Source organism: Panicum virgatum, chromosome 8K (genome assembly GCF_016808335.1).
Source record: "Panicum virgatum strain AP13 chromosome 8K, P.virgatum_v5, whole genome shotgun sequence".
In the NCBI taxonomy this organism is placed as follows: Eukaryota; Viridiplantae; Streptophyta; class Magnoliopsida; order Poales; family Poaceae; genus Panicum; species Panicum virgatum.
In genome coordinates this window covers 4,495,241-4,520,802 of record NC_053143.1, presented here as the reverse complement: position 1 = coordinate 4,520,802, position 25,562 = coordinate 4,495,241, and the positions used below count along the sequence as shown (strand labels likewise).

Genomic DNA, 25,562 nt, shown 5'->3' with positions numbered 1-25,562 from the left:
ATCAATGTAAAATCAAGAAATACTCACAATGCAGTGGTTTCCGGTCCAAACGCGCCGATTTCCGCTCGGAAAACGCCGAATACCGCTCGGGATTAGAGGATACCGCTCGGGATTACCGGTCCGAAAGTTTTTTTTATTTTTTTGAGTGCCCAAACAGTCAAATATTTGAACATATTCTATATTAGAATGATGTATGTCATCTCTACTTTCTTACCATATTTTTTCCTTTTTTATTTCAAATATTTTTAAAAATTTTAAATTCGGACGAAATTTTTCGAAATTTACCGCCAGTATGGGTTGCCGCCTGGTAGCGGTATCGGTAAAAATTGACGGTAACCGGCGGTTACCGATCGGTAAGGAAAACACTGGGTGGACCCGACGAATAAATTCGAAGATGCTGTGCCGCCCGCTACTACTGTGAAGGCCTTGCCACCGATGACATCCGACCAACCTGAGCAGGCGCAGCCTGGTACTGGTGAAGCAGCATCCACTGTTGTGCTTGGCGCGGCCGTGGCGACGAGATCCCTCAAGGTGAAAAAAGTCACCTTTAAGAAATCCATATTGTAAGTATCTTAAGATATACCAGTCATTTACTGTAGGTTCAAGGTAGGACATGATCAGGAAGTCTCATATGCATGCAGGAAATCCTCCGGCGGTAATCTGGAGCGATCCAATGAAGCCGGGACCAGCACAACCCCCGAACAAAATCCCGAAGTTACTACCCAGCATGAAGAACCGAGGGAGCCGCAGAAATCTCAGACAGCCCCCGACAAATCGTCCGGTAAACTAGCCTTCCAACTCATTCCACGAGTAGTAATTTGCCAGGATCAAAGCTGACCATTGTAGAATGAATACCAGGCGCTCCGCAATGGGATCCAAGCGAAGAGGGTGGAACCAGCGGTGCCAACGATGCCACTGAAGATATCATAGTCCACCCGGACAATTATATGGTGCGAAAAGAGCTTATTGATGATCCCATGTTGACGAATGCCATGTTGAAGCAATACCAAGACACGTTCAAGGACTTGTACCAATTTTCTCATGTATGTCTTGTCTTGGAGAGATGATTCTCTGAATATTAGTGTGTCGCGCAACCTGACCTTCTTATGATAAAATCAGAAACTGGCGAATAACTCAAGAGAGAAATCCAACAAGCTGTGCTTTGTCGAAAGCAGCTTGCGCCGGTTGCAGGAAAAAAATCGTAGGATCAGTGAAGAAATCATGAAGAGGGTAGAGCTCCATAACGAGCTCGACACTTTGAAGCGCGAGCGGATCCGGGAAGTTTGGCTCCTCAAGCAGGAAATTGCCAATCTCGAGAAGGAGAAGAAATCCTTGGAGGAAAAATACCAAGGTAACATTCCCGAGTACCAATTTGCAGCGAGTGCGAAGATAGCTGATCGTCATCCCTCGCGCAAGCGAAGTCGAAGCCTTGGAACAACACGCAGATCACCTGAAATCCACCGTAGAAGGGCTGCACGCAACGCGGAAGGAGCTCGAGAAATATAAGGAAGCCATGAGAGTTGTCGTCGACATGGTATATCCTCCGGAGGGAGGCGCTGGGAATGCTTGGCAGCTTCAGAGTTGCCTGCGTGATGCCCCGCAGAAGATCTCTAACTTCATCAGGGAGAGCTCCAAGGTCGTCGTGACCCACGTGCTTGGCCTTAGGGCAGGTACAGCAATCGGCCAATCGCCGAACACGTCAGCTGCCTGACCGAGCTGGAGGAGAGTCTGCGCCGAGCTCGTCGCCACTTCCGTCGCCGAGCGCGTCCACTGTTCATTTGCTGTTTATCTCACTGTTCATCGTACTGTTCCACTGTTCATTCACTGTTCGGCCGCGCATAAACAGTGCAGCAGCCGATCCGCTCGGCGCTCTTATTGACCATGCTCTTATAAAGTCCTACTGGCCCCGAAGCAATCTGAGTCCAGTAGCAGATGGCGCGACAGCTGACTGTACTGATGACCAGTCTGAGGCCTACCGCCAGGAAGTGAGACCTGTTGCTCACAAAATTGTAGAAAGTCTAGAGCAAGAGTAGGTCAGAGGTCGTGTAAAGAACATGTGAATGACAGCGTTAGGTAGTTTTTCTTCCGGCTTACTGTGCACTATTTTTCTCTCACAACAAATCTGCCGTATAACTTTTTATACAATACTTTTCTCTCACAACGAATCTGTCGGCTTATCCATTTAATACCTGCCGAACAGAGTCAATATGTATAAAGTATGTGAAGTTTGTTTGAAGTACGCGTTTACTCAGAACGAAACTTAGGGGGCGTTTAGTTCCAAAAAAAAGTTTACGTAGTATCCGTCACATCTAATCTTTAGATACATACATGGAGCATTAAATACAGTTAAAAAATTAATTATACAGTTTAACTAATTAGAACGAGATGAATTTTTTAAGTTTAATTAGTCTATGATTGGATATTAATTACTAAATAATAACGAAATTACTACAGTATCAAAATTCAAATTTTTTCACCAACTAAACACCCCTTGAGGTAGTCGGCCTGTGCGCAAGAAAACTTTGCGGTTTGCTTTAGGCCGTGTTTGGATAAAACAATGAAAACTTTTGCACAAAAAGACGAATGCATGCATGAAGTACTAAACGAAGTTTATTTGCAAAACCTTTTTACAAATGGGTGTAATTTTTCGAGACGAATCTAATGAGCCAAGTTTCATCATGATTTGCTACAGTGATGCTACAGTAACGGCGCTCAATCGTCCTCCAATCGTACGGTCAAAGGCCTAATTAGCTAGAGCACCTGCTACAGTACCACAGTTGTGGAGGTAATTTTGTAATTAGACTTTATTTAATACTACTAATTAGTGATCAAAGCTTCATTTCTCTCTCATCAAAACTTTTCTACCCTCCAACCAAACATGGCGTTAAATGTGTTGGCGAAAGTCAGCAGTACCATGAGAATCATGCCTTCAGTAGGCTAGTTGTCGGAATTGTCGTCCGGGGTATGGGCATGCAACCCTGCTTAGCAGCAGAGACATTGCCAGGTGCCGGTCAGTGATGAGTAGCTGATGGTACCATTGAGTTTATGGATGCATGGACCCTTCCAGCAAGTTCACGTAGTAATCATCACGAACGAGTGCTAGGAGTACTGCTGGGGAGATGTGCTCATGGGCCTTTGCAGTAAGTGAACTTTTCGAAGTACCCTCCTGGGGTAACACGCAGTGTGATTTCAACAGCGAGACGAGGAGATTTAGATATATTCGGATTGTTCGGGAGCCTAACATCCTATGTCCTATATGAAGGGTGTGTTTGGCAGGGCTCCGGCTCTTTCAAAAATAGTTCCGGCTCTGACTCTTTAGATGGAGCGGCTTTTCTGGTGAAGTTGGAGCCGTTTTAGAAAATGCTTGGCAAAACAGCTTCACTTGTTAGATTGATATGTAAGCCGCGTGAAGCCACGATTTCATGGCTTCACCTTGCCTGTGTAAGCCGCTAGCGGCTTCAAGACCGGCTTCACACGTGAAGCCAGTCCCAAAACAAACGTTTAGGAGGGCTTCACCTAAAGCCGCTCGTGAAGCCGCTGGTGAAGCCCTCCCTAACGGGGCCGAAGTGTGTTCTTAGCTTTGGGTAGCTCGAGTGAGCTTGTTGCTGATCGTTCTCGGGGCCAGCCCCTTTACAAGTGCCCCTGTCCCTCTATTTATAGATCCTTCCCTGGGCTCGGGAAAGGATTAACTATCTCTGATTTACCGTTTTACTAGTCTGAACACGGCGTTCAGAATGGAGGCGCTGTCCTTGCAAGTGAGTTTTGATTCCTGACGTGCTGACCGTCATCCTGTGTTGTGGGCCCCTGTTGGTCGGCCTTAGGGCTTATCCCGGACGCTCCACCGGGCGTCCCGGGGTGGTCGCGTGGCAGCACCCGGGAACCCTGTGGGTAGGGGTGGTAAAGGGCCCAACATTTTGAACTAGAAAATCTAAGGATCGAGCCCTAAAAGGGCCGGGCTCTAAACATATGTATTTTTGAACTAAAAATTTTAAGGGCTCTATTGGGCTGTGAAGAGGCCACTAGGGCCATGGCCCATTACCACCCCTACCTGTGGGACCCGTGCGGGGGCCGCGCCCAGCCCTAGGGCGCCCCAGGGTATCTCGGGATGCCCCGGGGCCCTCCTGGGGTTATCTTGGAGTCCGGGAGGTCTTTTCCGTATTTACTTGACACGACGGGCGACGCAGCTGGAGGGTAACGCCTGTGCCATCCACCGCGTGATTGATGGGACACGACTGTGGTGGAGGGGCTCTCCCCGCTCCGGTCGGCGTGCCGTCTGAATACACAGCTCCTCCATAATTTTGATGTTTTACGAGGAACACCTACCACCGCGGGCTCCGCCCGGAGGTATGGCGGCGTGGTAAGACCGTCCACAGTGGAGAGAGCAAATAAAGGAGCAAATATATTGTTTGACACTGTAGGTGTACTGTTTGGCACTGTAGACAGAGAGGGCGTGGAAAACGAGAAGTGAGTAAATTTACTCTTGCTCCCTCCGCTCTGATCAGCCTAAATATTGGCCGGGGAGTAACTTCTTCCCGGCTGAGGAAACCCCTTGGCAAGTGAGGCTACCTGGGTTGCCTCCTCCTAGCCTTAGGAGCTTCTGGTTGGCTGTTGTATTGGGCCAAGTAATTGTGGCCGGCTAATGGGCCCTCTGGCCTATTAGCCTGTGATTTGTCCTGTGGGACGGGACCCGTTCCCGTGATGCTGACAGCATCTGGCTCTGCCTGGATCAAATTCTTGATAATTAATATCTTGGGAAAATTTGATTCATGCCACTACAACTCCGTGAAATTAGGTTTCATGTTCAAAATCATGCCACTCAATGGCATGGATTTCAACATAAAATCCAATTTCAAGAAGTTGTAGTGGCATGGATCCAACTGACTCTAATATCTTCTATATGTTCCTCACGCTTAGATTACACATGCATATATCTGATTTCACAAACCTATTGATTATTTTTTTCTAGATTAAATTGCTACTGGAATTGTCTAAATTTTTAACAGAAAGTTCTGCCATGAGGTGGGACTTGGGTCGTGCCGTGCCGTGTTGGCCCGGCCCGACCCTCTCGTACCTCATGCCGTGTCGTGTTGGCATGATAAATCTTTTACCAGGTCCAAGTATGGTCCACGGTACGCCAGCACACGTCTTCGTGTCGTGATGGTCCAAGCACGGTCCTCCAAATACATACAGTTGGCTTACGTACTCATCGTTATAAGAAGATATAGTCACGACTAGCCCACCACGCGTATGTGTTGTTACTACTACCAACAATGTGAAAATTTTATTAAGAAAAATAAGTAAACTTTAGAAAGAATGAAAAAAAAGATTGAGGAAAACATGCTTTACTAATTTTATTTTACATTAGTACACTACATATGGAAGTCAGCATATCTCAACTAGGAAGAACATAAACCATGCATGGTGAGAAAATAACATGATTTTTTGAATGAATCTTTTCTTCGACGGTGACTATTAACTACTCCATGCACATCGGGCTATGCGCGGACTGACGGGTTATTTTCGTGCCATGATGACCTAAGCACAGTCTAAAATGTGAGCCGTGCCATATAGTCCATCTTGCTGAGATCCTAGCCATGGTACAGTCCTCATGTTCGTGCCGGCACAACCTAAGATTGTGTTTAGTTGATGAAAAAGTTTGGATTTTGGCACTATAGCAATTTCGTTGTTATTTAATAATTAATGTCCAATCATGGTCTAATTAGGTTTAAAAAATTCATCTCGTTGTAATCAGCTAAACTGTGTAATTAGTTATTTTTTCCAACTACATTTAATACTTCATATATGTATTCGAAGATTCGATGTGACAGATACTGTAGAACTTTTTCGCGAACTTAACGGGGCCTACATTTTTAGGTACCGTGCTATGCTTGGATCGCGCCATAGCCTGTCAAAAAATGGCAGCGGCCTAAGTCCCAGCTCTACTGCCACCTCTGCGCATCGCCGACAAAGCCCTGTCGTGCGATTTTTTTTATTTTAATTTTTTTTAATTTAAAATTTTAATAATAGCCCGTGCAGATCTAAATTTCCAAGAACTAGTCCTTTTGGTCGCGCCAAGTCCCGTGGCGCGACTGAGCTGCCACGCTGACACACGCGTGCCAGCGGGCCTAACGTGGCAAGGCTGAGTCGCGCCACATACTTTGGCGCGACTAAATCGCGCCATGCGCCGGGGCGCGACTCAGCCTAATACAAACCCATCCGTCCAGCCTCCTTTTCCTCCTCCTCCTATTCTTTTTTTCTCCGCTTCCCACTCGACCCGACCTCCATAGCGCCGCCCCTTTCTCTCCGCCTCTAGATCCACTCCATCCTCCACCTGATTCGAAGTTGAAATGAAGAGAAACAGATCCTTGAAGGTAACTCCTTCATTCTAATTAATTGGTTTTTCTCCATTTCGCAATTTTTTTTAGGGTTTGAGTTGGTTTGGATTTTGGTAGAGTTTGAGTTGAAATGGGTCAGCGGCGCCGTCCGACCTGCTCCGCACGTCCTCGCTCCCCAGCGTGTACATGGAGGATCGGCTCCGTCGTCGCGCGATGCAGAGCCAGCGGCGGCTCGAGGCCAAGCGCAAGCGCCTCGAGCGCCGGAACTCCATGAACTCCGGCAGGTCCGCCACAAACACAAGAGCCGGTGCCGGCCGCGACGAAGCCCTGGAGCAGGCGGTGCCCAGCGGCTTCTAGCTCAGGAGCACGGTCCCCTTGCAGGGGACCACCTCGTCCAGCGCGCCGGAGTAAGGTATGACATCATGCTGCGAATAAATCCCCACTGTTTTATTGCACGTGTTGAATACGATTATCCATCACTGTTTTGCTGCTTCTTTCTTGATGATGCATGGGCATACTATTTTGTTGCGTTGGGTTCGGTGTCGTTTAGATACAAGATGCATGAGCAGAGAGATCTAGCTGATAGCTGAAGCAGGTTTCATCAGACATGGATCTTTACTTTAGCTGTGGATTTGTGAGTTATTTTGCTATTCTGATGACATGGAGTAGTTGCGATGTGTTCATTGATGATCCCCCAATTTAGGAGTAGACATTTTGGCCGTGTTTAGTTCTATTTTTTTTAGAATTTTGAAAGAAAATCTTTTTATATTTGAAGTATTAAACATAGAATCACATTCGTATATAGGTCCTGTTTAGTTCTCAAAAAAGTTTGCACAGTACCCGTCACATCGAATCTTCGGACACATGCATGGAGCATTAAATATAGTTGAAAAAATAACTAATTACACGATCTAACTGATTCATACAAGATGAATCTAATGATGCTAATTAATTTATGATTTTATATTAATTGTCAAATAATAGCGAAATATGCTACAGGACCAAAACCTAAATTTTTTCACCATCTAAACACAGCCATATTCAAACACCGGCACATGTCAGAGTTCTTCTCGTCGATCGTCACAGGCAATGCAGGTTTTATCTCAATTGAATTGAATCTGAAAGCTTGTGCCTCAATCTGTTCTTGACGCACGTGGTGGAGGTCCGTCGCATAGCCCTCCCGTGACGAACACATCCTCGGACAACACCAGCGGTGGACAGAGCAGCTCCAGACCCCCAACGGCGTCAGGAATCGGTGGAAGAGTGTCTTTTGTTGCACATAGATTTTGTTTATTTATCATGCACTACTGTAATTTGAATTATTCTTATAGTGTACTTATAATGTGCACTTTGTGGTCATATATTGGTACTATTATTAATATACGTGTAATGGACGACACTTTGTGCAATCGAGTATATTGTAATGTCCTATCAAACTGGTAATGTGATATCTATAATCTTATGATTGGCAATAAGTATCTTGTCTGGCAAGGAGTCGGGCCATTTCTCTTGGCGCCAAAGTATCTTGAGCCAAATCTGATTGGCACCAATGCGAGGGAGTCGCGCCATTTCTCTTGGGGTGACTAATTGGCGCGTAACTACTTCAGTCCAGATCTGGTCAGTACTACCGCATGGCGTGACTCCTTTACGAGTCACGCTGAGTGTCTTGGCGCGACTCTTCAAAGAGTCCTGCCATTTCTAGCGGCGCGGCTCAGTGAGAAGTCGCGCCAACCTTTGACCCCGACTAGATTTTGCCCAGACCAAATTTTTGCTAACTAGTCACGCCAAGATAAATGACGTGACTCCTAATAACTGAAAAGGGTATGAAAATAAAACGTAACAACAACTTGGAAAGTAAACACAGTAAAGAAAGTGCTAAGCCGAGTTTAGTTTCTCATAAGAAAATCAAGGCCAAAACATCTATCATTTAAAAAAATTGATCTCCACAGCATTGCAGACCTAAAATAACACCACATTGATAATCTTGAATAGATACACCCATGCATACAAGTGAACATGGGCACTGAGTTACATAATTCTACAATTTAAATATAGACAGAATAAAATAATTAGCCATTTGTGGGCACGTCCTGATATTGACTTCCCATGCACAGTATGCATCATCAGTAATGGCGCAAAGGGAGCCAGATAGTTAGAATATGTAACATCCCAAAAATCCGCTAAATTAAATCGTGCGATAATTAATTTCAAAACCTAGTGTCCATCGTTGAGCTCAAAGTTTTCCTTAACCCCCTTTTTTTGTCGGGAAACTCTCCCTTTTTCCACCCGATCTCCCGATCCCTGTTGGACCCAATCCCGACAGCCAAATCCACCGCCCTGTTTCTCCCTCGACCCGCGCGTCGCGCTCACACGCGCCCAAGCACCGCGCGTGGCCGACCGGGCGCCGGTTCCGACGCGAATCCCTCCCCCCTCTCTCTTCTTTTCCTCTCCCTCCCCTCCTTTTCTTTTTTCCCTCCTATTTTTCCTTTTTCCTTCTTTTCTTTTCCTCTCTCCTCCCCTCCTCCTCTGCCGCGCGGGCCGACCGCGCCACCCCCCCGCGGTGCCCCGCTCCCGAGCGCTGCCCGACCCGGCGTTCCTCCCCCTCGCCCCTGCTCCGCAGCCGCTCGGCCGCGCGCACGCCGCTCGGCCGGCCACGCTCCCCACCCTGGCACGCAGCATCCGCTCGGCCGCGTGCACGCGCGCCGCCCCGGACTGGCCGTGCGCCCACGCACATGGCGCTCGGTGCGCCGAGCCGCGACGGCCACACCGCACCACGACCGCAGGCCCGCGCGCCAGCCCGCGTGAGCACGCCCGCTCCAGACCGCCTCCGCGCGCGCACGCACGGCACGCCGCGACGCAACGTCGCTCGACCGCGCACGCCACGCCACCGGCCGACCGTCGTTGACGCCGCACAGCGCCGGCGACCTCGGAACAGCGCCGCCTGCGCACGGTCGCCGCCTGCCCGAGGCGTCACGTCGCCTCGCCACCGCCCAGCCGCCACCGCCCCCGCTACGCGCCGAGCCGGCCCCCACCGCCATTAAGGCCGGTCGCGGAGTCCGCCGGCCCGCCACCGCCGCACCCTCGCCTCCACCGCCTTAGCCGCCTATAAAAAGGGCCGAGGGGCGCCTCCGAGCTCCGCACCCACCACCCTGACCTCGCTGACCCCCACGGCCCTCCTCTCCTCAGCTGCAGCGCCGCCCCGCCAGACCCCGGTGGCCGCCGCCGCCCGCTCTCGAAGACCCACCGCCTCGCTCCACCTCAAGCCAAGCCAGGTGGGGGAATCAAGCCACCGTACCCCCGCTCCTTTTTCCCCCTCACCCCGGCCGCCGCCGACGAGCGCCTCCCCCTCCCCTGTTTCCCAGCGCGGGGGAAGGAAGAGGACAGGGCAATATGCCCAAAACCCCCTAGCCTTTCCCCTATTCTGTAAAGAAACCTCCCACCTTTTGACCTTTTTGCAAAAGAAACCCTTTCTTTTATTTTATTCCAAAACAGACCCTCCCACCTTATGAAAACATTTATAAATAAGCCCCTGACCCTTTTAGAATGACCCAAGAAGTTTATAAAATACAAACCAAGCCCCTGCTTTCTCAAAAACAATTACAAACAGGTCCCTGGACCATTATTTAACCCCTAAACCTTTGATTAACCTATCATTTCATGCGCCAAACGAACTCTGATCAACCCAAAACTCTACCACACCTTTCTTAACCTAGTTTTGGCCATGCCACTAAGAATCCACCCAAAAATATTGCTCCGTACTCCATATCTTATGTGTTCCCGATTCGAGCTCAACGTTAGATCTTTATTTTCTGTGTATTGATTGTGTGCTTGTTTGTGTACGCTGTAGACCACGGAGTGAACGAAGGAGAGCCCGTAATGAGCAGTACTGTGAGCAGGTGAATGAGGACCGGTTCCGCGACCCTGAGCTCGAAGGTCAGGACATCCCAGAAGGCTTTGAAGACGGCAAGTTCAATCCCATCCTTTGATGCATGTTTCTGTCCTAGTTTTTATAAACACAACCCAATGGCCTGCTTTATAAAATTGCATATGTTTTGCTTGCATGAAAACACGGTTGGATAGCCACCCCTTGATTTGTGATGAACATTCCTTGACCACCTAGATTAATGTCTGATTTTTGCTTGGACGTTAATCGATATTAGAATGCTTAGGACTTTACTCATAATACTACTTGTTTTATAAAGAAAATGTGTGCGTATGTGGGAAGGGATAAAAATGGTGTTTTTGAAAAGTGTGTCTAGACGGGATGGATGGCATTTCTGCGTGATTTGCCATTGGGTGTGCTCGTGCCATTGTAGCAGGGCAAAGAAGGGAGATATCCATCTTGTCGTGTCTAAGGACCGAGTTGGTGTGTCATCTCACCTAACTCCACTTTCGTGCAAACCACTCGACCGTTGAATGGGCAACGGCTTAGCATAAATCCCACTAGTTGATTTGATAGCCATCAGGAGAGCTGAGAGCAACAGGTGACTAAGGAGAAGGGATAAGCCCCGAGTGACTTATGCCCGGTTATACCTAAGTGAACGGTCGATGACCCCTTGGTGCATCCCGTGATGGCTAGTCAGGTTTAGCTAAGGTGTGTAATGGCTATGTCGGGATCTACACCGACACTTCGGTGCTCGTGTTGTGGTACCCGCTTGTGGGTAAAGTTGCACACCTCTGCAGAGTTGAAAGCTATTCGAATAGCCGTGCCCACGGTATTGGGCGAGTTACGGTGTGGTCACATGACTAGTGTTTCATCGGGATGGGCTGGTGTGAGTTGTTTTGGAATTGTGTCCGGCAGTTGTGCCGTGTGCTACGACGGACGGGGAGTCCGGCAGCAGTTTAAAACTTAAACTCCGTGTTACTCAAAACAAAAACTGGTTTCTGAAATGTTTTCTGCTAAATAAACCCCTGCATAAAATTTAGCTTTCTGCAAATTAAACCGTAACCTTACCCTTGATTTACCTGTGCATATTATTCTGATATAACCCCCTCCGTGGGTGTGGTTGGACTTGCTGAGTACGTTTGTACTCACCACATTCTTACTTTTTACAGAAGAAGACCCAGACTTCGTACCACACGACGCCGAGTAGGGTTATCGTTCTACACCCAACCTTGCCTGTGGAACCGGCCCTGTTCGAGATGTTTTCGCTGACACAGTACTCTGAGCCCGAGCTAGACCCCATGTGGGTTGCGGTCTGGTGTTATGTTGTAGCTTGGTTACTAGTTATTATCATCTGTATCGAGTGTCCTCCTCGGAGGTTTGTACGGTAATGAACCATCTGATGAAATAAATGCGGCATCAGCCTCCTGGGACTGATGTTTGTATCACATTTAAGTTCTCTCTTATGAGGGGACGCTTCAGAATCTACATCCTCTGAGCTTGATGTCTCCTCAGACTCCTTGCTGACGATATCCTGAGGTGGTGCCTCCTTACCCCTCCTACGAGGAGTTGCAATACCGAGAGCCTCTTATTGGCCGCAACGTCTTCCTATAAAAGAGAATTTATTCAACATATGTATTGCTAATTATAATCATTAAGTATCAAAAATAGAAATAATATTGCAAATACGACACCTGTACATTATGTACATAATATTGCAGGAGGGGCGCGGTCGGCACCTGTACATGATGTGTACATAATATTGCAGGAGGCAAGTCCTTCAAAGGGGCACATCATCATTGCCACTCGCCCACTCGTTAGCAGTCCATTTTCATATAAATATCCGGGTCAATTGACAAATAGCATTCTCAAATTCTCAATGGCAAAGCATGTAATCGAAAATTCAGACATGAGTGCATATACAAACAGATAAACAAGTGAGAGCGGGAAGGATCCATCAATCACAAGGCCAGCTCTCACACTGCCTGACAAAACCCCAACCGGAACCGCAGCAAACTTGCCCTACAGTTCCCAATCCTCTGCTGCTGCGAACATGCACACCTTCTCTCTCGCCAGAGGATGAGACCAGGCACATCAACGTTCAGATGTGCCTACTAATTTTCCACACAGAGAGAGAGAGAAAGAGAGAGAATGGATTGTACAGAAAGACAATGCTGAAATATTGAAACAACACTGAGGGGGCTGTAACAATCCTAAAATTAGAATTCAAATAAACAAATTTTCTTACACGTGGCCCCCACGTGTCAGTCTCTCCCTCCCCTCTCCCATACTTGTTCCTGTTCTGCACGTCGCAGTAATGGCCCGAGCTCTCCCGAAGCTCCCCACCGCTGTGCTTGCCGTCGTGGACGCCGATCCCGGTTTCCCGGCCGTCGGTGACGCCGCCAAGTCGCCCACGACGTCCCCCGAGCTCGCCACCTGCCCTCACTCCCGTTTACGCCTCGCTCCCCTCTCCTTCTCCTTCCCTGGTCGCCATGAACGGCGAGTGAGCAAGCTCACTGTCTCCCGCCGATTCGCGAGCTTCGCTCCACGGATTTCAAATCCACCGCAATCAAAGCTCGACAACCTTCCTAGCTTCCTCCTCGACCCCTCCTTCGCGAGCCTCATCGACCAAATCGCCGGGAACCGAAGCTTTTCCGGCCGCCAGCCATTAAAGCCGCCCGAGCTCCACTCCGCCGTCGAACTCCCACCTCCGGTCACCGTTTTCTTCGCCCCATAGCTCAAATCGACCCTAGGTGAGCCACTGATGCTCGTGCTCTCCACGTTTCTTCACGTTCGCATTGTTTCCGCGCTCGTTCCACGCCATGTCGCCGCCGGCCGTCGTGCTTGCCGCCGCCGCCCGTTGCGCGCCATGCTCGCGCCGCCCCCTGCCACCCTTGCACGCGCACCAAAGCCGCCTGGGGGCGCTGATGCTCGAGCCGCCCCGCCCCGCCGTCGCCTGAGCCCGCCGCCGCCGGCCCAAGCCACGCCGCCGCCGCCTCTGTCTAGCGCCGCCGCCGCTAGGGTTCGCCGAGCCGGCCGCCCTGCTGCCTAGGGCTGTGCGCGCGCGCGGGCCCCACTACCGCGCAGCCGCCGCTGCGCCACCGCGCGGGCCGCCGCCGGTCGCCGCCACCGCGGGCCGCTTGGCCCTGCGCCTGGGCGCCGCCGCGCGCTGCGGTTTGCGTGGTTGAACGGGGAAGAAGCCCCTCCCACTGACCAGTGGGGCCCGCTGGTCAGTGGGGTAAGGGGGGATTTTAATTATTTTGTGTTTTATTTCGGCTATGAATTGTAAATTCCATATAAATTCGAGGAAAAATGCGAAAAATATGAAATAAATTTTGTTGGATTTGTTAGAGTAAGATCTGTGGAGGAAAAATATCCACAGTGGCAAAATGACCTTTTTACCCCTGCAAGAATTTAGGTTGTGTTTAGTTTTGCTTAATTAGTTTCTATAGATTTGTTAATCTAAAAATTATGAAATTTTTGCAGTAGCTTACTTTAAACATGAGTGATCCACCATAAAATTTTCATACACATAGGACCTAGTTTAGTATATGAATATAATATGTGACCAAACTTAATTATGTGTATAGGTATAATGATATTTATTTTACATGTAGATTTTTATGCAAATTATAAGAGGCAAATAATAATGTCTTTGCTGGTCATATTTTGTTTTATAATAAATCATGCTCTAATTGATAATTTAGCTTCTAATTGTTCCTAGCACTTAGGGTTAAAGTTATTTATCACTATATTTGCATCCTTTTATGTAAATTGTTAATTTGTTTAATGTTTATCCTCTAGTGGCAAAGTCATGTTAGCATTTACTCATTGTTTCATATGCATACATATAGAATCCGCGACCGAGGAAGTCGTATACGAGGTGATCGCGGAGCCGCAGGAGAAGACGGAGCCAGCCCCGCAGGCGTTTCGTGACGACCCGGCCCAAGGCCCAGTTGACACTAGCTCTGAGCAGCAGCCCGCAGGCAAGCCCCGGAGCATAACCTAATATTTTAACTCATGAAATGTTATTTATGTATTTACTTATTTATGCATTAAGTTTCTAGGCGTTGGATGAAACCTTAGTTGCATAATTCCTAGGTTCCATTGGTCGGAATACTAGTATGTATATGTCGTTATCCATGCCATGCTAAAATAGGATTCGGTAGAAGTCGAGTAATGTCCTGTTACTCGCGAGGTATAGGATGTCTTTAAGATTTGATTATGGATTGTTGGAATATGGAGGAAAGGAAAAGAATTGGAGACCGGACGGGAACTGTCTAGCCCCGTCTGTGTCGGTTAAGGACCGTACCGTTGTCGGCCCTGCTGATCAGGTTTGAATTGTACTAACCGCATACCGGGAGTAGGAGGTAGTCGAAACCGGTAAGCCGAGTACTGCCTTGCTTCGAAAGTACAGGAACCCGCACCCAACTCCTGGGGCGAGTCGAGTAGTCGCGGAGAATTGGGATGCAGATGTTTACTTTTGGTGGTCTCACGTTGAGCTCGGCTGACCATATGTCGTTGGGCTGGTTCCTGTAGTTCGAGGCGGGGAGGGGAATGGTTGGTATGTATAGTCCGACGGGGCAAATACGTGCCGTGTTGGTTAGGTCCACCTTGCAAGGTTAAATCGGATCGATTCGCCGTCAGTCGCTCGCGGACATGAGCACCTTGATCCTCGAGTCACATCGTAGTAAGAACATGGAAGTGATTGAGATGATCGGTATAGTTGTACCTAATCAATTGTTTTTCCACACTGATTGTTATAGAAGTGCAAACCTTAGAAAATAGGTACTCCTTCTTAATCTTGAGCTAAAATAATGAAAGTAAGGACTCACTCTTAATTGCTTTTCCGCCAAAACAACCCACAGCCAGAAAGCCGTGCATGTCTAGATAATGGGCTATGTATACCCATAGTCGGGTAAGCCTTGTGGAGTATTAGTATACTCAGGGTTGTGGCTTAAACCATTTTAGGTCAGGATGGGATCGACTTCTGCCCTTGTTGTGCTAAGTTTATACAGCTTGGCGCGGATGGTTGGGAGGTGGCCGGACCAGATGTTTAGTCTTTGCTAGTTACAAAATCACACACCGTGGGCTGAGTGTGTGATTCGATACTGCGTTTGGTGTAGTATAGTCGTCAGGTTTCCTATATCGGACTTTGTTTTAAAATAAAGTTACTCTTGTATATTGTTATGTAATGAAACCAGGGTTGTAGAACTTAATGTACTATACTCTGTATTGTAATCGTATTTTTATGTACTCGTCATGTTTGTACTGCCTGCGCTCACCTTCGCGTGGGACTACTGGTGTTTGTTTCGATCGGAATGTCGGTTTCGAAAGGACTGTCAAATTAAACCGTTAAGCCAAATGTGCCTGATGTGTTCAAATGATGGCCATTTAGTTTAATTTGAGTTTTAATTTGGCAGTTCTGTCACAGCTGGTATCAGAGCCGAAATACACCAGGGGTAGTAGGGACGTGACTATTTTCTAGATTTTCAAGATTAAAAACGAATTTCTAGGGTATAAGGAAAATCGTTTCAGTCGCGCTTTACGATTAAATCCGTATTAAGCCCTATATAGTACTTGGTTATTTATAAATTGGTGGCAATATTTATATTCACTGACTTCCAGCACATTTCTTTCGGTTAAACCTTAATTTCTTGCACAACCCTTACTTAATATTGTAACGACGCACCTACGCTGAGGTAAGCAAGGTGAGCATTCTTGGTAGTCCTTAGAATAGCCCACGTGTTTCATACGTGCGCGGGTCCCGTATGATGAGCATATGAGGAGGTGATAAGGCTCCATTCAAATGAGCCTGTCGCTATCTGCCGCCTGATATGGAGCGCGGACTTCCCACCGTGTGATTGTGAGCACGGCCATTTCGTAAGGCAATGTTACGAGATGTAAATCTGTCATGCGATTGGTTATGACCGTGTACCTTGGGACACGTGTACCCTTGGATGTCCCGTAAGGCGATTTGTACGGGAAGTGAATACGTTGCCTCGGTAACGTATGCAGCGCTGTCCATGCAGCGTTAAACGCATGGGCGCCATCTCTATAGTGGATGGTGATGTATGTGTGAATATGTGGGCAACTGCATATGCGTTACCCATGTGGCGTAGGACACATGGGGGCCGTTCGTGTGTGCTGGCACGAAGGGTCCAGTCGTGGATATATGCATATATCTGTATATCATGTGCTTTCTGCAGGTACACTAACAAACGAACGCGTAAGTTAAGGTGTGTAGAAATCGATTATATAATTGAGAGCGTATATTGCCACCGAAAGACCACGTTTATTGCCCTATTATTGTCGGCGATTTTTGTTGGAAGAGTGACGTAGGACGATCATGCATAATACCATTCATTGCATTATAAGAGTGGAGTAGCGAGTGATTTGTGTTGTGAGTTTTTGTTGGAAGTTTGAAATTAAAAGAATTTATGTTTCTCTAGAGTGCTGTAAATGTTTACAGTTTTATGAGTTATGAGTTCGTATTTTCTGTTGGGAATGCTCCTTACCGCTGTCGGCGTTTTTCGCAGATGGCAGCCTTGTCGGACTTCCACTTTGACGAGGACGGGTGGGTGCGTTCCACTTGTCTTCACCGTGAGGGCCTTCCCGTGCTGCTATGGGAGGTGCTCCAGGAGTTTGGCCACACTGAGTCTCCCCAGTACTACGGTCGCGTGTCCTCCGAGGGGGGCATCTCTGGTTGGGAGGCTCGCCTGCGAGTTCCGGCACGCCTCGGTCTCTTTCCGTCAGACTCTTGGGAGGTGCACACTGAGGGTGCTGAGATTTTGAGCGTCTGGGATCGTGCAGCTGCGATGGCTATTACCCAGTTTTGTGAGCAGGAGCCCATCTTTGCGAGTTACTCTGCTTCGACGGTTGGTTTTCCTGTCAGAGTGACTTCTGAGTACTCGAGGCAGCGGTTTTCTCTTCTGTTGGACTCTACTCTTCCAGGCCACGTCCCAGCTTTGGCCAGGATCGCCCGCTACGCCGCCGGTATGTTGGGTGTGTGCGACCAGTTTAGGAGTGAGAACACACTCTACCGGCAGGGACTTCGGACAGCTCACGCCACAGCACAGGAGCAGACTCAGCAGATCTTAGGACAGAGCCAGCAGCTCGCAGAGCAGAGTCAGCAGGTAGTGGGGTTGGCACAGCAGTTCTGGGAGCAGGAGCAGAGGATAGTTGAGCAGGCTCAGCAGATTTTGGAGCAGTCACAGCAGTTAGAGGAGCAGTCACAGCAGCTAGCGGAGCAGACAGAGCAGCTAGCGGAGCAGGCTCAGCAGATTGAGGAGTTGACTGAGCATGTGGACGACCAGGAGGCTCTAGCTGACCACTTACAGGACGCGCTTCAGGTTGCACTAGGGAACGTGCACCAGTTGCAGCTTCAGCAGCAGCAGGCCGCAGCCCCACCTGAGCCACCACCTCAGGTGTCAGGTGTTGAGTCAGGAGTTGGGCCTCAGGAGATGTCTGATGCAGCGAGTTCCGTCGGTCAGAACGACGTTCCACCTCAGGCAGGGTCCACAGCCATCTTAGTGAACGAGCAGAACGTGGGACGCCTGCAGGAGGAGTTACGTGCGCGTGGGATCGAGGTGGAGCGTGTCTTCGAGTACCAGCCGCCGCGTTGAGGAGCTAGACTTTAGACGTAGGAAGGGCTGACATAGTATTGTAGTTTGGTAAATGTCCTAGGGACAACTAGATCTTGTAGTATGACTAGAATAACTCTGATGTAAGATAGGACTATGGTTTGTATATGTTTGGACTGAGATTGTAGGTGTGTAATCCCATTGTGAAATATCATCTTAGTGTTCGACTTATGGTAATCCCGAGGTTTAGTACGTAAAAATTCGTGAAGTATGATCTATGCGGTAAAAGTTTTCGTAGCATCGAAGTTTAGTACGTAAAAATTCGTGAAGATAGTCCATGCGGTAAACGCGTGTTATACAAAAGTTGTAGAGTATTTCGATAACCACTCACTTGCAAAAGTTATGAATTTTTGGACGTATAGTTTGGGAGATACTGTCAAATCTATACCGCGAAGATTTGTGATATTGAGATTTAGTTGGGGCCTATGTTGTCTTCACTAGTTGATGCAAAAACGGTTGTACCTCCCTCATGCATGATCCAGTCATTCTTGTTGCAATTGTGGGGCATAAAAGTGGTGATACAATTATTGAGTTATTTAATCAGTGTTCTAAATTCAGCATTTTTCATGAATTGAATATTAGTTGCTATCATGATTATTTAATTTAATCAGATATTGGGACTAATCAATTCATGATTAATTGCAGAATGCCGAACACCGATAATGACTCCTCTGCGCCCAATGGTGCTAATGCGCTGCCACCGCCTCCCAATTTGGTTGAGGCAATCGCGGCCATGTTGACTGGGCGTGATGAACAGACGGAACTGCTCCGTCAGCTCGTTCATCAGGGTGCTGCACCGCGGCATGGAAATCATAATCATCACCAGCCGCCTGTCCCTGGGTATCAGGAGTTCTTGGGTACTCAGCCACCGCTTTTCCATAAGGCGGATGAGCCACTGGAAGCTGACAGTTGGCTCCGGACCATTGAGTCCAAGTTCACTCTATATCAGTATGATGACAATGACAAGGCATCATTTGCAGCTCAGCAGCTCAGAGGTCCTGCACGTACGTGGTGGGATAATCACGTAGCTATGTTCCCTGCTGGCACTCGGTTTTCTTGGGATGAGTTCAAGGAAGCTTTCAGGGCACATCATATCCCTGCAGGGGTGATTCGCAGGAAGCTCAATGAGTTCTTGGCTCTGAAACAGGGCAATAATACTGTGACGCAATACGCTCAATCTTTCAACACCTTGTCTCAATATGCTGGATATCATGTGGAAACAGATGAAAAGAAACAAGCATGCTTCAGGCAGGGGCTTAGCAGCAAGCTCCAGGAGCGCTTGATCATGTTCAAATTCAACACTTTTAGTGAGCTGGTCAATGGGGCTATCACTCAAGAGGACGCCCGTATAGCTCACCAAGCAGAGAAAAAGAGGAAGGCACCAGTGGGTGGATCTTCTAGTCAAGCAAACCAGAGGTTTCGTATAATTCAGACCGGACCCCCTCGTGCACCTTATCAGCATCGGTCGGTGTACCGACCAGTACAGTATCAGGCCACATATCGGCCTCCATAACAGCAGTCGGGTTATCGGCCAACACAGTATCAGTCGGGATATAGACCACCTCAGTACCCACAACCTCAAGGGGTAGCCAGATCTCCGGTGCCTCAGCAGAATGTGCAGAAGACGTGGGTGCAGCCGCAGGGTGTACGCCCTAATTTCCCTCCCTGCTTCAACTGTGGTCAAGTTGGTCATTTTGCACGCGAATGCCCTATGCCACCTAAACAAGTTCAGGGTTCTAATCAGCATAATCAGAAGCCAAAAGTGGCTCATTTCAAGCCAGGACGCGTGCATTATACCACGCTAGAGGATGTTCCTGAGGGAGCTCAAGTGATGGCGGGTATGTTTTCAGTTCATAATCAACCTGTTACCGTATTATTTGATTCGGGTGCATCTCACACGTTTATTAGCAAGGAGTGTGTCATTAGACTGGGACTGAAAATAGAGAGCATGTCCAAGCCGTACCATATTCACTCACCTGGGGGAAAATTAATCACCAATCAATTTGTTAAGCAAGTACCCCTACAGTTGCAAGAGAAAATTTTTCCTACGGCCCTTATAATTCTACCAACTCAGAGTGTAGATATTATATTGCGCATGAATTGGATGGATGGTCGAGGAGTTCTTCTAGACACTACCTCACGATCTGTGCATATTAACTCTTCCATTTATGGTTCTATGACTTTGAATCTGGTGGACCATATACCTTCGACATCCACAGTGAATCAGGTTGAGGCCAAAAGTCTGGCTGAAATACCAGTGGTGTGTGAATATCCGGATGTTTTTCCGGATGACTTACCAGGCATGCCACCTGACCGTAAGATAGAGTTTGCCATTGAATTGCAACCAGAAACGGCACCAATTGCCAGAAGACCTTATCGTATGCCACCCAATGAGTTAGCAGAACTAAAGAAGCAATTGCAGGAGTTGCTTGATAAGGGTTATATCCGTCCTAGCACTTCACCTTGGGGCTGTCCAGCGCTCTTTGTTAAGAAGAAAGATCAAAGCCTCAGGTTGTGCGTGGACTATCGGCCTTTGAATGCTGTCACTATCAAAAACAAATATCCTCTTCTCCGAATTGATATTTTGTTTGATCAGTTAGTCGGGGCCAAGATATTCTCCAAAATTGATCTTCGATCGGGCTATCATCAAATAAAAATTAGGCTCGAAGATATCCCAAAGACAGCTTTCTCCACACGATATGGGCTTTATGAATATCTCATTATGTCATTTGGATTGACGAATGCCCCAGCTCATTTCATGTATCTCATGAACTCGGTGTTTATGCTCGAGTTAGATAAGTTTGTCGTGGTTTTCATTGACGACATTCTTATATATTCCAAGAATGAAGAAGAACATGCTGAGCATCTTTGCATTGTTCTCCAGCGTCTTCGGGAACACAAGTTGTATGCCAAATTCACCAAGTGTGAGTTTTGGCTAAAGGAGGTTCCATTCCTGGGTCATGTCATTTCAGAGAATGGAATTTCTGTTGACCCTAGTAAAATCCAAGATGTTTTGAATTGGGAAGCACCTACATCTGTTTCGGAAATTCGGAGTTTTCTTGGGCTAGCAGGATATTACCGGCGGTTTGTTCCGGATTTTTCAAAAATTGCTAAGCCCATGACTGAGTTGCTCAAGAAAGGGGTGAAATTTAATTGGAACGATAAATGTGATCAGGCTTTTCTGACCTTGAGGAAATTATTGACATCTGCTCCTGTTTTAGCCCAACCTGATATTACTCGAACCTTTGATGTATATTGTGATGCATCGGGTACGGGTTTAGGTTGTGTCCTCATGCAAGACCGTCGAGTAATTGCTTACGCTTCCCGAGCACTCCGACGACATGAGGAAAATTATGCCACTCATGATTTAGAACTAGCAGCAGTGGTTCATGCTTTGAAGATCTGGCGTCATTATCTTCTGGGCAATCCTGTTCACATATATACGGACCATAAAAGTCTCAAGTATATCTTCACCCAGAATGAACTAAATCTACGCCAAAGGCGATGGTTGGAATTGATTAAGGATTATGATTTGGAGATTCACTATCACCCGGGTAAGGCCAATGTGGTAGCAGATGCTTTAAGCCGCAAGGCTCAGTGCAACTGCCTGTCTATTGTGCCTTTCAATGAGACCCTTTGTTATGAACTGGAAAAATTAAACTTGGGGATCATCACGCAAGGCAGTCTTGATAATTTGGTCCTTTCACCTACTCTTCGAGATCGGATTATTTCTGCTCAAAAACATAATGTCGGGATGGAAAAGATTCGCCAAAGACTTGCGGAAAATGACCCGGGGGTGCAGTGTTTTCATCTAGATGAGGCTGGAATTCTATGGTTCAAGGATCGTTTGGTGGTACCTAAAGATTTAGAGCTCCGAAAACAAATCTTTGATGAAGCTCATCTCTCTAGGTATTCTATCCACCCGGGTAGCAATAAAATGTATCAAGATTTGAAGCAACGATTCTGGTGGACCAGAATGAAGCGGGAGATTGCTAATTATGTGTCTGAATGTGACACATGTAGAAGGGTCAAAGCGAGCCATTTGAAAGCAGCAGGTCCTCTTCAGCCTTTGAATATTCCATCTTGGAAGTGGGAGGACATCAGTATGGATTTCATTGTCGGCTTACCCAAAACTTCAAAAGGATACGACTCCATCTGGGTTATTGTTGACCGTCTTACCAAATCTGCACATTTTGATCCTGTGAAAACTATTTATACGGCCAAGCAATATGCTCAACTATATATGGACCGTATTGTGAGCCTTCATGGGATTCCAAAAACTATCATTTCAGATCGTGGCACACAATTTATTGCTCGGTTTTGGGAGCATTTCCACGCCGCTCTTGGTACACAACTGATCCGCAGTTCAGCTTATCATCCCCAGACCGATGGTCAAACCGAGAGAGTTAATCAAATTTTGGAAGATATGCTGCGGGCTTGTGTACTCTCGTATAGTAAAAAGTGGGATGAGTGCCTACCCTTAGCTGAATTCTCCTATAACAACAGCTATCAGGAAAGTATCAAAATGGCTCTTTTTGAGGCATTATATGGACGTAGGTGTAGAACTCCATTGAATTGGTCAGAAGCTGGTGAAAGAAATGTATTCGGCCCTGATATGGTCAGTGAGGCGGAAGAACAAGTCCGGGTTATACAGGAGAACTTGAAAATAGCCCAATCCCGGCAGAAAAGCTATGCGGACAAGAAACGTCAATCGATCTCGTTCCAAGTGGGAGATCATGTTTATTTGCGGGTATCTCCAATGAGAGGAGTTCAACGGTTCGGTGTGAAGGGAAAGCTCGCCCCTCGCTATGTTGGGCCTTTTCCTATCATCAAGCGATGTGGGCCGGTAGCGTATCGCCTGGAACTTCCTGCCCAATTATCCGCAGTTCATAATATCTTCCATGTCTCCCAGCTCAGGAAATGCCTCCGTGTTCCAGACAAGATAATGGACATAGAAAAGTTACAAGTGGAGCCCGATCTTGTCTATCCAGAGCATCCAGTGAAAATTATTGATCACAAGACTCGAGTCACTCGAAATCAAACCAGCAATTTCTATAAGGTACAATGGAGTAATCACTCAGAGCGAGAAGCTACCTGGGAAACGGAGGAATTTGTTCAATCCAAATGTCCTGAGTTGCTCCAATTATACCAAGGTATATGATTTTCCGACTTCCTTTCAATTCGGCACTTTTCTCCTAAATCTCGGGACGAGATTTCTTTTAGGGGGAAGGATTGTAACAATCCTAAAATTAGAATTCAAATAAACAAATTTTCTTACACGTGGCCCCCACGTGTCAGTCTCTCCCTCCCCTCTCCCATACTTGTTCCTGTTCTGCACGTCGCAGTAATGGCCCGAGCTCTCCCGAAGCTCCCCACCGCTGTGCTTGCCGTCGTGGACGCCGATCCCGGTTTCCCGGCCGTCGGTGACGCCGCCAAGTCGCCCACGACGTCCCCCGAGCTCGCCACCTGCCCTCACTCCCGTTTACGCCTCGCTCCCCTCTCCTTCTCCTTCCCTGGTCGCCATGAACGGCGAGTGAGCAAGCTCACTGTCTCCCGCCGATTCGCGAGCTTCGCTCCACGGATTTCAAATCCACCGCAATCAAAGCTCGACAACCTTCCTAGCTTCCTCCTCGACCCCTCCTTCGCGAGCCTCATCGACCAAATCGCCGGGAACCGAAGCTTTTCCGGCCGCCAGCCATTAAAGCCGCCCGAGCTCCACTCCGCCGTCGAACTCCCACCTCCGGTCACCGTTTTCTTCGCCCCATAGCTCAAATCGACCCTAGGTGAGCCACTGATGCTCGTGCTCTCCACGTTTCTTCACGTTCGCATTGTTTCCGCGCTCGTTCCACGCCATGTCGCCGCCGGCCGTCGTGCTTGCCGCCGCCGCCCGTTGCGCGCCATGCTCGCGCCGCCCCCTGCCACCCTTGCACGCGCACCAAAGCCGCCTGGGGGCGCTGATGCTCGAGCCGCCCCGCCCCGCCGTCGCCTGAGCCCGCCGCCGCCGGCCCAAGCCACGCCGCCGCCGCCTCTGTCTAGCGCCGCCGCCGCTAGGGTTCGCCGAGCCGGCCGCCCTGCTGCCTAGGGCTGTGCGCGCGCGCGGGCCCCACCACCGCGCAGCCGCCGCTGCGCCACCGCGCGGGCCGCCGCCGGTCGCCGCCACCGCGGGCCGCTTGGCCCTGCGCCTGGGCGCCGCCGCGCGCTGCGGTTTGCGTGGTTGAACGGGGAAGAAGCCCCTCCCACTGACCAGTGGGGCCCGCTGGTCAGTGGGGTAAGGGGGGATTTTAATTATTTTGTGTTTTATTTCGGCTATGAATTGTAAATTCCATATAAATTCGAGGAAAAATGCGAAAAATATGAAATAAATTTTGTTGGATTTGTTAGAGTAAGATCTGTGGAGGAAAAATATCCACAGTGGCAAAATGACCTTTTTACCCCTGCAAGAATTTAGGTTGTGTTTAGTTTTGCTTAATTAGTTTCTATAGATTTGTTAATCTAAAAATTATGAAATTTTTGCAGTAGCTTACTTTAAACATGAGTGATCCACCATAAAATTTTCATACACATAGGACCTAGTTTAGTATATGAATATAATATGTGACCAAACTTAATTATGTGTATAGGTATAATGATATTTATTTTACATGTAGATTTTTATGCAAATTATAAGAGGCAAATAATAATGTCTTTGCTGGTCATATTTTGTTTTATAATAAATCATGCTCTAATTGATAATTTAGCTTCTAATTGTTCCTAGCACTTAGGGTTAAAGTTATTTATCACTATATTTGCATCCTTTTATGTAAATTGTTAATTTGTTTAATGTTTATCCTCTAGTGGCAAAGTCATGTTAGCATTTACTCATTGTTTCATATGCATACATATAGAATCCGCGACCGAGGAAGTCGTATACGAGGTGATCGCGGAGCCGCAGGAGAAGACGGAGCCAGCCCCGCAGGCGTTTCGTGACGACCCGGCCCAAGGCCCAGTTGACACTAGCTCTGAGCAGCAGCCCGCAGGCAAGCCCCGGAGCATAACCTAATATTTTAACTCATGAAATGTTATTTATGTATTTACTTATTTATGCATTAAGTTTCTAGGCGTTGGATGAAACCTTAGTTGCATAATTCCTAGGTTCCATTGGTCGGAATACTAGTATGTATATGTCGTTATCCATGCCATGCTAAAATAGGATTCGGTAGAAGTCGAGTAATGTCCTGTTACTCGCGAGGTATAGGATGTCTTTAAGATTTGATTATGGATTGTTGGAATATGGAGGAAAGGAAAAGAATTGGAGACCGGACGGGAACTGTCTAGCCCCGTCTGTGTCGGTTAAGGACCGTACCGTTGTCGGCCCTGCTGATCAGGTTTGAATTGTACTAACCGCATACCGGGAGTAGGAGGTAGTCGAAACCGGTAAGCCGAGTACTGCCTTGCTTCGAAAGTACAGGAACCCGCACCCAACTCCTGGGGCGAGTCGAGTAGTCGCGGAGAATTGGGATGCAGATGTTTATTTTTGGTGGTCTCACGTTGAGCTCGGCTGACCATATGTCGTTGGGCTGGTTCCTGTAGTTCGAGGCGGGGAGGGGAATAGTTGGTATGTATAGTCCGACGGGGCAAATACGTGCCGTGTTGGTTAGGTCCACCTTGCAAGGTTAAATCGGATCGATTCGCCGTCAGTCGCTCGCGGACATGAGCACCTTG

The 25,562-nt window shown here is 48.0% G+C and overlaps 1 protein-coding gene across 1 annotated transcript; it reads left to right on the top strand.

The window, feature by feature from the left end:
* The first annotated feature begins 402 nt into the window (after nt 1–402).
* LOC120646100 lies at nt 403–1,694 on the top strand. Its single transcript, XM_039922814.1, has 4 exons — nt 403–563; nt 642–781; nt 859–1,043; nt 1,120–1,694. Exons 1-4 carry the CDS (start codon nt 436–438, stop codon nt 1,504–1,506), a joined length of 840 nt encoding a protein of 279 aa, XP_039778748.1. The 5' UTR covers nt 403–435; the 3' UTR covers nt 1,507–1,694.
* The last annotated feature ends 23,868 nt before the right edge of the window (nt 1,695–25,562 follow it).

Coding starts and splice junctions, on each gene's coding strand:
- LOC120646100 (XM_039922814.1), top strand. CDS start 436: ATGACATCCGACCAACCTGAGCAGGCGCAGCCTGGTACTGGTGAAGCA. Junction 564..641: donor ACCTTTAAGAAATCCATATT/GTAAGTATCTTA, acceptor ATATGCATGCAG/GAAATCCTCCGGCGGTAATC. Junction 782..858: donor AGCCCCCGACAAATCGTCCG/GTAAACTAGCCT, acceptor AATGAATACCAG/GCGCTCCGCAATGGGATCCA.